Source organism: Hermetia illucens, chromosome 1 (assembly GCF_905115235.1).
Source record: "Hermetia illucens chromosome 1, iHerIll2.2.curated.20191125, whole genome shotgun sequence".
Classification (NCBI taxonomy): domain Eukaryota; kingdom Metazoa; phylum Arthropoda; class Insecta; order Diptera; family Stratiomyidae; genus Hermetia; species Hermetia illucens.
In genome coordinates, this window is record NC_051849.1 from 113,872,112 (window position 1) to 113,886,706 (window position 14,595).

General features: G+C 39.9%; 1 protein-coding gene across 6 annotated transcripts in view; it reads right to left on the bottom strand.

The window, feature by feature from the left end:
• Nucleotides 1-237: 237 nt before the first annotated feature.
• Nucleotides 238-14,595, bottom strand: part of LOC119646822 (inositol-pentakisphosphate 2-kinase) — a 42,266-nt gene continuing 27,908 nt past the window's right edge. For 4 of the 6 annotated variants that reach the window (XM_038047437.1, XM_038047442.1, XM_038047438.1 and 1 more), the window contains 6 exons: nt 4,431-4,547; nt 4,307-4,365; nt 4,102-4,252; nt 3,891-4,053; nt 537-724; nt 238-465 (listed from right to left, as the gene is read on the bottom strand). In XM_038047437.1, coding sequence (XP_037903365.1) covers nt 4,159-4,252; nt 4,307-4,365; nt 4,431-4,547 — 270 coding nt within the window. In that variant the 3' untranslated portion in view covers nt 238-465; nt 537-724; nt 3,891-4,053; nt 4,102-4,158. The remainder of the gene's footprint in view (nt 466-536; nt 725-3,890; nt 4,054-4,101; nt 4,253-4,306; nt 4,366-4,430; nt 4,548-14,595) is intronic. The other 2 variants (XM_038047440.1, XM_038047441.1) reach the window with 2 other exon arrangements.

Below are 14,595 nucleotides of genomic sequence, written 5' to 3' on the forward strand. Positions count from 1 at the left end.
TGCCTTTTATGCTTTATTTATCGCTTTGTCGTCATCAATTTAATTTTATTTTACTGAGAATTGCACAAAACCTCCTCTTTTATCTGGAGGGATAAGGTCTAGCATGTTGTGTATTCAGGACCGTTATTGTATTCTAATATTTATCGTGGTATTATTGTATAATTTCTTGATCGATGAGTGATTTTCATGGAATCTTTCAATGGAGAATGATGTGATTAAGACTATCAATCACATGCATTTAAATATTTGGTTGCTTTTATTATACTACTTATCCAAGTGAACAACATGGTTATAGGAAGTCAATCGTGCTATGAGTTACTCTCGCGAAATGCAGCATACGCGTCATTCGTTTGCCTCAAGAATTTCTTGAAGTGGTTATCCGGCTTGGGATCCAGATCTAGTAATGTGATTCTCGTAAAATAACGCTCACCTTTGATGAGTTTAACGCTTCCTTCAGTCAAATCTCTGAAAATAAACATTAATTTGTAAATTTTTAACTGTTAATTACAGTACGCAATGCGATAATTTATACTCACTGGCTTTCAGCTAGGCGATGAAATGTGATCATTATAGAAGCATCCATTAAAGTCGACCCGATCATATAAAGTTCTTCCTGACTTAGGTCTTCTAAAAGTATGGGTAGCTTCTTTGAAACCAGTTTTTCCAAAGAATTGTAAGACTTGGCGTCGCTTAATTCAATTTGGGACATATATGGTAAATTCAGCTGTAAAGGTAGATGGCATATTCAGTGATTATTAATCAAATTGTGATCATGAAAAGAGAGAGAGAGCTTGTTTAAAAAAAGGGATTTTCGGCAATAAAAGCACCTAGGGCTGGAGTAAGGGCTTATAATTACAATGTGACAACGTGTAAGTTATATTCTACTTGGAAATATAATCGCATGTTTTCATTCATTTCATTCGTACAGATATTGAAGCGAGTGTATTCCGGACTGGCAATTGAACCAAAAGATTTAAGTTAAATGTCTATTCTGGCGAAAATATGGCGAATCAGCTGCAATCAAATTCGACTCGTGTTTATTCATTTTTGCATATAATCTTCATTTCATTACCATCACATTTTATGGTAGGTAGGTATTAAGTCTATAGTAGCGGTATAATGACAATCATCCGTGCTAGATATCATACGCGGACATAAGGGTTTAGGTACCAAAACTCATTCGGCTCGGCCCCGTCAGTTGAAATTAATTTATTCAAATATGGAATTCAATCAGGAGAGATCATGTAAAGCAGGTGAAAATAAGTCGGGAAACCGGAAGTTTGACGATTCAGGTATAAAAGGTTTTGTGTTTCCCTATGTGAGGAGCATAACGTAGTTCTCCATTGGCTTATAGCTTGACCCGAGATTTTGAAATCGCTCCAGTTCTGGGCAGGTTACTACCATTGCCACAACTGAGCGATTTAAATATCTCGAAGAGCAGGTTACTGCCATTGGCAGAATTCAGCGATTTAAATGACTCGAGTCAATGCTATCAGCCATGATGAAATGAAATTGTTTCTCACATTAATGCCACCTGGATGAAGTGGCATTCCCCAACTGGTATTCTTTGTGATCGGCGTATCAGCGCACCCCCCAAATCTAAAATTTACTGCAATGCCGTCCGTCTGCCGCTCTCTATAGTTCTGAGTGTTGGCCGACTATAAAGGACAGTGAACGGCGTCTTGCGGTAATGGGGACGAAGATGTTGCATTGCACTGGTGGCGTGACACGTTTTGATTACGTCTGAAATGAGAATATCCGTGATCGATATGGGTTTGCATCGATCGTGAAAAACCTGCAAGAGAGGCGTTTTCGATGGTGTGGTCATGTAATTCACGCTAACGAAAATTCAACAACCAGGTCAGAACATCGAAAGCAATGGTAAGCAACCATAAAGCCGGCCAAAACAATGACTGGCTTGATACGCTGGATATGGATTTAAAGGCCTCGCGATTACATCCTGATCAGGCATTTGATAAAATAAAATGACGAAAACGATCACCACGAGCCGACCCCGCTTGTGAACTGAAGGTTGAAGAAAAAGAAAAAGATGTGAGGAGCGACGATTGCACGACAGCTCCGTGTAATATAGCTAAAAATTTCATTGCCCTCTATTTTCTAGAAAGCGATTTAAATAAATCCCTGCATTGATAATGGTCAACCTCATACGCTTCGCACTCTGAGTTTAATATTATTAGCAAATGCCAACAATTTAACCAACATCAAATATAAAAAAGGGCTAGGGAGAATTAGATTTTTCTTCAATGGAATTTTAATATTTCACTCGAATTTCAATTATTCTCGTTAATTATGACGTCAGCATCTTATTTGTATGACTTAGGATGCTGTTAATTAGCACGAAATTGATAAGTTTGAACTTCTATAACTTTGACACTAATAGTTGGATTTTCATGGAACTTGGCATGTGTATGCGCGAGACTGTCCTCTATGTCGGTGCATCTAGTGCATCTAGTACACCTAGGATGAATTTAAGGGGATTTTTTTAGTCAATTTCTGAAAGTTGATAATATACTATTAGTAAATTTATTTGAGCAGATACCGGAATGGGACATCTTTCGAAGATTAGATTTCAAATAAGTGTTTTACACAAAACGTTAGAAAGGGCTGCAGATAAAAAAATTCTTGAGAAATGCGACTTTAATATTTCACGCGAATGTCAATTATTCCGGGTAATTATGACGTCAGCATCTGATTTGCATGGCTTTGGAAGTAGTAAATTCGCGCGAAATTGTTAAGTTTGAACTGCTATAACTTTGGCGTTAATTGCCAGATTTCCACGAAATTTAGCAGGTATATATGAAATAATGTCCTCTATGCTGGTACATTCGGAAGTCCTAGGATGAATTTAAGGGGGGTTCTTCAGTAAATTTTTAAAAAGTAGTAATGTACCATTAGTAAGTTTATTTGAGCAGATATCGGGATGGGACATATTTTGAGGCCTAGATTTCATCTAAGCGCAGCAACCTGATTTTTTTCGGATTTTTAGGCTGGGTAGTTTCCGGAAATGAGTCCTGTCTCACTTCAAGTGCGTACATTTTGAGTTATTACTCACGCACGTTGCAATTTATGCCAAACCTAATGTCAGTTTCGGAAAGTACAAATCAAGACTTTTCATTTGATACCCTACACGACTATATCCGGTGAAAAAAAATTTTGAATCCCCCCTTTGCATGTATGGGGACCCCCCGTTTAAACTACACCGAAATTTATGTCACTCAGTGTATGCGTGGGATTTCATAGTTCCCATCTGTCCAAATTTCGTTCGGATCGGTTTAGCCGTTTTGGAGAAAAGTGCAGTAGTACAGATAGAAAAGAAATTCGAGGAAAGAGCTTGATTGATGTGCTTTATGAACTTATAATAATAATAATCGTCTGGCGCAACAATCCAATTGGATCAGGGCCTTGAAGTGTGTTAGAGCATTTCATTCAAGAGCGCAACAGTACCCTGTAGGAAACAAAGTGGTCAGCATTGCGCTCGCCCGAGATTATTACCCTGATTTGACTCAGGTACCCATTGACTGGTATCCGACGTCAAATCATGATACAAATCCCACTGCTACCAGTGAGATTCGAACCGCGACTTTCCGTACGACAACCCACAAGCCTAACTAACCGCTCAGCTATCCAGACACGGTTTATGAACTTGGAGCAAAAAAATGTTTCAAACTGATGGAAAAAAAAATGTCAAACTGCTTATAAAAGTACGATTTAAACCGTAAAAATGGGTTACTCAGTTTGATCCCTATAAACTCAGACAATTACGCAAAGTAGTAATTTCCCTATTGAATCCCAGACACGAGCATTGAATTCATTAACTGGAAAATTTTCAGTATTCAAAAATCGGCATATCCTTGAAACGTTTATTGTACCTTTGCGAAGGTCTGTAAATCCAAAACTTTCTTCAGAATGCTCTTGAGGGGCAGATTTGACTGGGGATCGCATTCTGACGACGTATCGATATTCTTTGTTATTTTATCGTCCTGAATTGTATCATAACCAAGAAGCGAAGCCACGAGGAAATAGAAGAATTCTCTGCAATAAGACTCATTATGCTTATTTTTTTTATAATAACATACATACTCCTTTCCAATGTCACCAAATATTGATTCCAAGGCATCTTGATCCCGAGCCCTATGTTCATATACAAGATTTCCAGTTTTTAAATATTCTCAAATTATTTTGAGGTTCGTATAGAATCGCTTCAATTGCCTTTCGCATGCGATTCACATTCCTGCAAAATCAGTCGATCATATAGCATTAAGCATTCGAACAATAAAAAACTTACCCCGAAAATAAATCCATTGGACAGTATTTGCTTCGTGATGATATTTTCTCCATTTTCATCTGAAATTTTATTAAAAAAAATTGAAATCGAGGATCAAGTGGAAGAATGGAAAAAAATAATAAACCTTCAAATACTGCATGCAGCAATAGCGGCATCTCTTCACGCCTTGCAATCGAAAAATATGATCTATAGTATTATCGAAAATCCAGCCTTGTTTAGGTTTAATTTCCACGGAATAAATCTGAGAATAAACGTGAAAGTGTATAAAGGTTAAATAACATTCTTCTAGATGCAAGCAAACACAAGACACAAAACAATCATATAAAATACACTTAATTCTTGATTGAGATTTGCTTATAATGAACTATACAATTTTATTTACATTAGCGAAATACTTTATTTAGATAGGGGAAAATACAGATTGAAGCGAATTAAAAGCTCATCCTCAAATTTAGAAATTTACGATTTGATTGCTATCACGAATCATTGTTATATAGCTACCATAAATCCTGTTTATCAAGTTTTAGTTCCAAGAAACCTCTTCGAATGAGTTCTTATTCTCATTTCATTAATGGAATGTTGTTATGTGAACAGACAGTGAAGTGTAACCTGTAACGTAGATATTAAGCTCACTCGAAGAATTGTCCAATTGCTTGTTATCAATACAGCGCTCTCCAAGAAGCATCACTATCTCCATAAATCTTAAGCTTGAGATACCGAGTAATCGTTGGAACTCTAAAGACAGCGTCCGCCTGATGCTAAAGAAGAACAGCAATGGAGATATGATCGATCGTGGATCTTGTGGCCTTCGAGTATCAAGGCTCTCGACCAATCGCGTCGGTAGTCAAAAAACTAGATACTCGAGCGCCACCAAAAACCCAAATCTAAAGGAAAGATCGACGACGGATCACATCCTTAATCGATGCTTCCGTGCCTCAGACGTGCAATAAAACGCGGTCTTTGAAGTTTCTGCCCTACCTTGGCATTCTCAGGCCATTATATTGGAGGATACTCCCTAATTAGTGTGCGAGTTGCGGGTTTAGAAAGGAAGAGGGTGCCACTGAATTAAAGAAAATTAGCTTCAATTCATCCCTTCATAATTCAGTCTCAGTTCGTAAGGAGCTAATACAAGAAAAATAGGATAATGCCAAAAAAACACTGAAATAAAAGAATAAAATACAAGAATGATCTTAGCCAAATAGCCAAATAAAAAATTATAAAATAATCCCACATATGTGATGCTCAAGGTGTGGGAAAGGGAATCAATGCCTGACGACTGACAACGAGGCATTATCTGTCCCATACATAAACAAGTCGGGAAACCGGAAGCTTGACACTTCAGGTATAAAAGGTTTTGTGCTTCCCTATGTGAGGAGCATAACGTAGTTTTCCATTGGCTTATATCATTGTCCCGAGATATTGAAATCGCTCAGTTCTGGGCAGTTTACCGCCATTGCCAGAACAGAGCGATTTAAATATCTCGAAGGGCAGGTTACTGCCATTGCCAGAACTCGAGTCAATGCTATCAGCCAATGGAGAACTGCGTAATGAAATTGTTTCACGCATTAATACAACCTGGATGAAGTGACATTCCCCAACTGGTGTTCTTTGTGATCGACGTATCAGCGCACGTCCCAAATCTAAAATTTACTGCAATGTCGTCCGTCTGCCGCTCTCTATAGTTCTGAGTGTTGGCCGACTATAAAGGACAATGAACGGCATCTTGCGGTAATGGGGACGAAGATGTTGCATTGCACTGGTGGCGTGACACGTTTTGATAACGTCTGAAGTGAGAATATCCCCCATCGATATGGGTTTGCATCGATTGTGGAAAAACTGCAAGAGAGGCGTTTTCGATGGTGTGCTCACCTAACTCACACTAACGAGAATTCAACAACTAGTAGTGGTCAGAACATCGAAAGCAATGGGAAGCAACCAAAAAGCCGGCCAAAACAATGGTGGCTTGATACGCTGGATGGGGATTTAAAGGTCTCGCGATTACATCTTGATCAGGCATTTGATAAAATAAAATGACGAAAAAGATCACCACGAGCCGACCCCGCTTGTGAACTGAAGGCCGAAGAAAAAGAAAAAGATGTGAGGAGCGACGAGTGCACGACAGCTCCGTGTAATATAGTTAAAAATTCCATTGCCCTCTATTTTCTAGAAAGCAATTTAAATAAATCTTTTGATGGAAAGCCCTGTGTTGATAATGGTGAAATGGTCAAATGCCAACAATTTAACCAACATCAAATATAAAAAAAGGGCTAGGGAGAATTAGATTCTTCTTGAATGGAATTTTAATATTTCACTCGAATTTCAATTATTCTCGTTAATTATGACGTCAGCATCTTATTTGTATGGCTTAGGATGCTGTTAATTAGCACGAAATTGATAAGTTTGAACTGCTATAACTTTGACACTAATAGTTGGATTTTCATGGAACTTAGCATGTGTATGCACGAGACTGTTCTCTATGTCGGTGCAATTTGGTACACCTAGGATGAACTTAAGGGGAGCTTTTAAGTCAATTTCTAAAAATTGATAATATACTATTAGTAAATTTATTTGGGCAGATACCGGAATGGGACATCTCTCGAAGATTAGATTTCACATAAGTGTTTTACACAAAACCTTAAAAAGAGCTGCGGATAAATAGATTCTTCATAAATGCAACTTTAATATTCCACGCGAATGTCAATTATTCCGGGTAATTATGACGTCAGCATCTGATTTGCATGGCTTTGGAAGCGGTAATTTCGCGCGAAATTGCTAAGTTGGAACTGCTATAACTTTGGCGTTAATTGCCAGATTTCCACGAAATTTAACACGTATATACGAAATATTGTCCTCTATACTGGTACAAAATTCGGAAGTCCTAGGATGAATTTAAGGGGGGTTTTTCAGAAAATTTCTAAAAAGTAGGAATATACTATTAGTAAGTTTATTTGAGCAGATATCGGAATGGGACATATTTTGAGGCTTAGATTTCATCTAGGCGCACCACTCCGATTTTTTCCGGATTTTTAGGTTGGGTAGTTTCCGAAAATGAATCCTGTCTCACTTCAAGTGCGTACATTTTGACTCATTACTCACGCACTTTGCAATTTATGCCAAAACTAATATCAGTTTCGGAAAGTACAAATTGAGGCCTTTCATTTGATATCCTACGCAACTATATCCGGTGAAAAAAATTTGTGAATCCCCCCTTTGCATGTATGGGGAGCCCCCCTTTAAACTACACCAAAATTTATGTCACTGCCTGTATGCGTGGGATTTCATAGTTCCCATCTGTCCAAATTTCGTTCGGATCGGTTTAGCCGTTTTGGAGAAAAATGCGTGTGACAGACAGACAGACAGACAGACGGACTGACAGACAGACAGACATCGAATCGATTTTAATAAGGTTTTGTTTTACACAAAACCTTAAAAAGGGGATACCACTCAATAGAAAAATTATAGAGGTATCACGTTGCTGAATATAATCTATAAGATATTCTCCGCTATCTTGCTAGGCCGGATAGCCCCATAAGCCCAGAACATCATTGACCCATACCAAAGAGGCTTCACTCCAGGCAAATCAGCAACAGATCAGATTTTCTCTATGCGGCAAGCGATGGAAAACTGTTGGAATATGGACATCAGTTGCACCATTTTTCATCGACTTTAAAGCCGCCTTTGACAGCACAGCCAGGGTAAAACTGTACACGACCATGAGAGAATTCAGTATCCCGACGAAATTGATAAAACTGCCTAGGCTGACCCTGATCAATGTGGGAGGCCCGATAAAATCAGCAGGATCACTCTCGAGACCATTCAACATCAACACCGGTCTAAGGTAAGGGGATGTCCCTATCATACATCCTCTTTAACCTGGCCCTGAGAAAGTGATCCGTGATGCTGAGGTAAATGCAAGGGGTACGATCCTCTTCAAGTCCATCCAACTACTGGCCTATGCTGACGATATCGACATCATGAGAAGAACCCGAGATTTACAAACTGCCTTCATCCAGATCAAGCAGGCGGCGTGAGATCTTGGGCTGCTCATCAATGAAGGCAAGAAAAAATATATGGTGGCAACGTCAGCACCAAAAGCCAATCAACCAACAACATCAAACCGCATTGATCAAACAGGGAAGAATAAAGATAGGCGACTACAACTTTGAGACCGTTGATAATTTCTCCTATCTAGCTTCGAACCGATAACAGCTATGATGATGAAATCCACGCATGGTTGTTGGCAGCCAACAAAGCCTATTTCAGCTTACAAAACTGTTCCGCTCGAAACGTCTCACCATATGGTCAAATCTCTTACTGTATAAGACTATGATCTTGCCAGTCCTCATGTATTCCGCGGAGACTTGGGTTCTTAGCAAGAAAAATTGCGAAATCTTGGCCAGCGTTCGAGAGAAGAATCCCCCGAAGAATTCTTGTCCCCCTACATGAGGATGGACGATTCTATGAGCGATACCACGACCGTCAGGTTGTGGATAAAGTCCGGCTCAATAGGTTGCGGTGGGTGGGTCACTTTATCCGTATGGATGAGGATGATCAAGCCCGGAAAGTCTATGAGGGCAATATCTATGGTAAAAAAGAAGACGAGGCAGACCCTGCCTAAGATGGAGCGATGGCATAAGTCAGGACGCCAGACAGCTTTTAGGGATATCGAAATTGGTGGACCTCGGCGCAAAACCGGGATGTCTGAAGTTCTTTATTAAGGCAGGCCTAGACGAGATACCGGTTGTTGCGCCGTTGATGATGACGACGATATGAGGATGGACGATTCCGTAGCCTACATAACGACGAAATCTATAAGCGATATCACGACCTGTCTGGTTGTGGATAAAATCCGGCTTCAACAGGTTGCGATGGGCGGGTCACTTAATCCGTATGGATGGGGATAATTCAGTCCGGAAAATCTATAAAGGCAATATCTGTGGTAGAAAAAGAAAACGAGGCAGACCCCGCCTGAGATGGAGTGATGACATAGGTAAGGACGCCAGACAATTTTTAGAGATATCAAATTGGTGGACCTCGACACAAAATCGGGGCATCTGGAGTTCCTTATTATGACAGGCCTAGACCGGATACCCTTTTGTTGCGCCGTTGATGATGATATCCGTGTGGATTCTAGTTAAATTGCAATTTTCAAGTGGAGATGAATGAGCTTTCTGGACTAAGGGCGTCCGAAAAGGATGCCGTCTAAAATGAGGGGCAATTCTCGTCGTAGTAGCACATCAATCATTTGATAGAGGGTCGGTTGTTGGAGATTTCAACCGTTTGTTTGCCACTACACACCTTGGGTAATTAGAAGTATACTATCGCTACATGTATAAGGAAAACCAATGCCAACAAAGATACCTCCTGACTGAGATTAACTCGGTAAAAAAGCATCTAATGAAGTGACCAAGCCAAATTCTCCAGTTGCATTTCCTTAATAATCCAGCCCAACGACTCCGAAGCAATATCCCGTAAATTCACCTTCTTCGCACACTCTTTAGAATATCAAATGTACTAAACTTTTCTCAATTTGCTAAAATGTTGGTCTTTTGTTAGTGAAAATGCCACTACCCATATGACGTTTTATGCCGACGATACTCCTGAGCAACTTCTCTGGTTCAGCTGATTACCAGTTCACCTTCACCAGCCAGTCCAGATCCCACTAGTTTTGCTATGTTGACGTTCGACCTTAAACTTTAAATTCAATATCGCTGGGACCATGGCAAAACTGCCTCGAACTTTTCCTAGCTTGTATGCTCCTATCCAGTAATAAACGCGGAGATTGCACCTAATAATAGACAGCATAAACAATTCTATTTGCAGGCAAAAGGTCAACGATGCATTCGCTGACCTTTTTATTAGGACCTTTTGTATTAGGAAATTACTATGGTAGAAGTTGGAAATATTTAAATAACAAGTCGGAATACCGGAAGCTCGTGCTTCGAGTATAAAGGTTTTGTTCTTATCTTATGTAAGAAACTTCAACGTACATATTTCTATCCGTATATAGCTGGAAATCCAACATATTCCTTCATATTTTTCCAACCTACAAGACATACGTACATATTACAGCCAGATATTATCCTAAACCTAAACACACAAACTGCCTATTTCCGAATACTGTACATATATATGCACGTATATAAATTGATTGTATTGATCTTTCCGATTTACTTCGTGCGCAAGAGCATACATATGTACATATATATTACATATATTAAATACGGCTGGTTCAATGTACAAATTTATCTTAATTAGACACGCGCGCATATGCTGTTTACCTACAGACACACATGTCTGTTTGTAGTAATTAATATTCATATATAAATGACTTAAAAATTAAAACAAAACAATTCTTCGCAACCCCATTCATATCAACCCACTTCGTTATGGTATTGACGAATTTATATGTGATGATGACGTCATACACACTGTAGAATGCACGAAATTAAAAGAAAATGGCAAAGTTTCACCCTCTATAACTTTGTTAATAATGGTTGGATTTTCTTCAAACTTAACCAAATTGTGCATTATGTTATCCTATATCCCCATATTACATGTAATTCTCATTAAGGGGGTCATCCCGTGTGAAGGTCGTTTTTTTCGCTTTGGATGAAGGTACAAATACGAATTTTTCACGATATATTTAATATCTTGAGCATGCGTAGTAATTCTTCCAGCTCCATAGCATCGTTCGTTATTGAAATACCGAGCAATTTTTACACCCATCCCCAAAAAAAGGTGTTTTGCCGCTACCACTCTAGATGGCGCTGCGATCATCTTAAAGAAAAAATGTAAACGGCATTTAAAAGTGCAGACTTAGCCACTGTTCGAAAACTAGGATTATTAAAAAATATTGAAAACTCAATTTATAGGTCGTTGTTAAACTTTTTTTTGTGAATTTTGGTGTTTTTTTGAAGACTTGTTTCATGAATAAAAAAACTACTGAATGAATCGCAATTATCCTAGTTTGTGGACCGTAGAAATATGTTTTGAATAAGTGATGAAAATTTTAAAGAGTTTCGTCGAATAGATTTTGGGCTATGGTGGCAACAGATTTTCAACATGCAGTTTCGAGAAAAACGCATTTAAAAAGTAGAATGTGATTTTCAACTAGAAAATCCTAACTGACCGGCTATATCTAGTACATAAACCTTAAGTTTCTCTAAAGATACACATGTTAAGCCTGGGCGTGAATTTTTACCACTTTAGCGAAGTCATTCGAACGTTATTTGGACCGATAAATACGCGCTTTATTACGGCGATCGATATAAACCTGGCAAGTGACATTTTACCTGCTTAACACTGTAATTTCCGAACAATTTCGAATGTCAAAAAATCACTTTGACACTATATGTAAATTGATTCCTCAGATCCGACACACGGGATGACCCCCTTAAGTCCCACTTCCCTCTCAGATCGGCTCACCCTGGGAAAATTCGACCTGCAGCATCTTGGCAAGTATTTTATAGGCGGTAAATGAGCCTAATAAAAATCAAGTAGGAGAAGAGATCCCGAAGAATATTTAATCGACCTAAGGTTCGAATTATGGTCAATGCGAATCCGATATTTTGGGGGCCTGCGAATTTGATAAGCACACGAGCGAAGGCATTATTTCAGCTAAAATCGTGCACATTTAAATTTGCCTCAGTCGACTTAGGGCTGATTTTACTAGACGTTGTTTGCCTTGAATATAATTCATACCCTTACAATTCATAACTCGATTATATATAAAAGGGTTGATGAGTTAGCTCTGCCCTGGACAAAACTATTTTTTGCGTCAACACACAGACAGCAATACTATTATTTTAATTAGCATAAATAATCTCCCCCTCGGATACCATCTTGTCGTGGGGCTTGCGACAGTTTACTACTACACTAACGGTGTCCAACACCAGACGATGGAAACAAAGGATTGTAACTCTCCAAGTGGTAAGAAGTCACAGCCTTCGAATACACCCGCGACTTTGAGAAATCAGATCGTGGCCTGAGGCACGAATTTTGAAGGCCTCAGTAAATTCATGTTCCTCACGGAGATATATGTGGCAGACAGGCTCTCTCCACTTCAGCGGAAAACCTACACCCGGTGTCTACAGTGCGGTCAGCCAGAAAGGATAGTGCAGCAATTCCCTTAATGAGAGGAACTGGAAACTTAACTACGGCCGGCCTGTCGTGACACTATTGTCTAACTCTTCTAAAATACGGGAGAGGAAGACGCAGCAGACGGAAACTTTAGCCGCAAAGGAAAAGGGACTACAGGGTTGCCTGTCAAAAAACTTCTCTTGCCTCCACCGTGAACCTGGGAGGGCTTCTATCCAACGACAATGGAAGGCACTGCAGAAGAAGACGAAGTTTCTTTGGAATGAGCACATAGACGCTGCTACACCACCAAGTATGGCGATATCCAGAGAAATCGGACGCAAGAAAGTGGAACTTTCGACGGAAGGTGAGAGCAAGCTGGTGACCTCCGTGAGATCCACACTGAACGCAGCAGACTTCAGTTAGTTGGGGTTTTCATATTAGACTGCACTTATGGTCACAAATATAAGAGTTAATCAAATTAACCTGTAGCATGGTAAAACGTCTTCCTATCTACTGGCGACAAGGCTGGCAAAATTGCAGGACTGTCCTTATATGTTTCTGGTTCAGGAGCCATGGCTTCGTTTTAACAGAATCAATGGTATTGGATCAATCAAGGGGACTAGGACCTTCTTCGATGAAAGATCCTCGAGACCAAGAGCTTACGTTCTGATGTCAAAGTTGTTAGAGGCAACCATACTGATGACAATGTTGTTCCAAGGACCTTGTTGCCGTCAACTTACAACACCAGGTTAAATAGTAAGAGGAGAAACGTCATAGTTGCCTCTGCTAACTTACCCTATGATTCTTTGTGTCATCCACCGACACAAGAACTAAGAGATCTGGTAGTGTATCCAGAATCAAGTGATTGAACTCTTAATAGTTTGTGATGCGAACGCTCAGCATATTTGTTCGTTTATTACTTCAGCTGGCCTGATGACCGCGAACGTACGGTGCGCTCCTACGTTCGTGAGGCCGAGAAGAAGTGAAGTAATTGACCTAACAATCTACACTTCAAAGTTGTTAGAGTTGATTAGAAAATGTCGAGTACCAGATGAAGTCTCACTCTCAGATCACTTACTTGGAATTAACTCTGAATTGTATTGCAGGCTGTAACAGCCTGCAATACAAAGAAGAAATCCTAGGAAAACGGATTGGACAAAGTTCAATGAACTTCTTGGCGACGAAGTTGAGCTACCTAGGCGACCAAGGACTCCTTTTGCGATAGAAGATCAATTGGAAACTCTGAATCGCACACTTTTAGAGTGCTTTGAAGACGCTTGTCCTATTTCCCGAGGCCAACATGGTAAAACGGTTCCATGGTGGAACCGAGAACTGCAAAGGCTCAGGAAATCAACCAGACGACTTCCAAATCGTGCTTGCAAAAGCAATAAAGATGAAGACTGGCTAAACTTCCGGAACTAATAGCGTGAACATAAGAGGCTCAAAAAACGTTCGAAACTAGACTCTTTTAGAACATACTGTGTGAGGAACTGGAAGATGAAAGCGAGACTTCCAGACTGTGCAGAGTCCTTAATAAGGATGGGTCGGCCAGATTAGAAAACCGGATAGTACTTTCACGAACTCCAAAGTTGAGTCTATATCGACTCTCTTGGAAGTATACCACGCGAGAAAAGTGGGAAGAAGAGAATTGGCGGTTTCTACAAACCCTTAAACACGAAGGTGTTGCAAGGGGAATTGGAACACTGCAGGAGCGGATGTTGCTATGAAAAGGCGAGAGCCGCTATACTATTTGAACACTTCAAAGTACCTGGCATCGATGGCATCTCTACCTAGCGATGCTAAAGGAGAGTATAGAGTACTTAGAAGAACTTCTAAGAAATATTTTTCGAGGAATATCCTCTCTGGGCTACGTGCCTTCTTCTTGGCAGAAGGTGAAGGTAGTCTTCATACCAACGCATGGGAAGGATGACTATTCGAATTCAAAGAACTTCAGGCAAATTAACCTAACATCATTTTCGCTGAAATATCTCGAGAGACTGGTTGAGCGTCACATTCGCGTGAAGGCGCTAAGGTCGCACCCACTAAATGAAAATCATTGTGGTGGATTAAGGTAAAACAAAAGAGTTTTCGCTGTAAACTAGCCACACTGCAAAGAACTGAGTGTCTGCGTATCAGCCGGTGCCGTGAGCACGACATCCGGCGCAACTCTGAATGCATTGCTCTATTTGCAGCCCTGGGATTTGTTT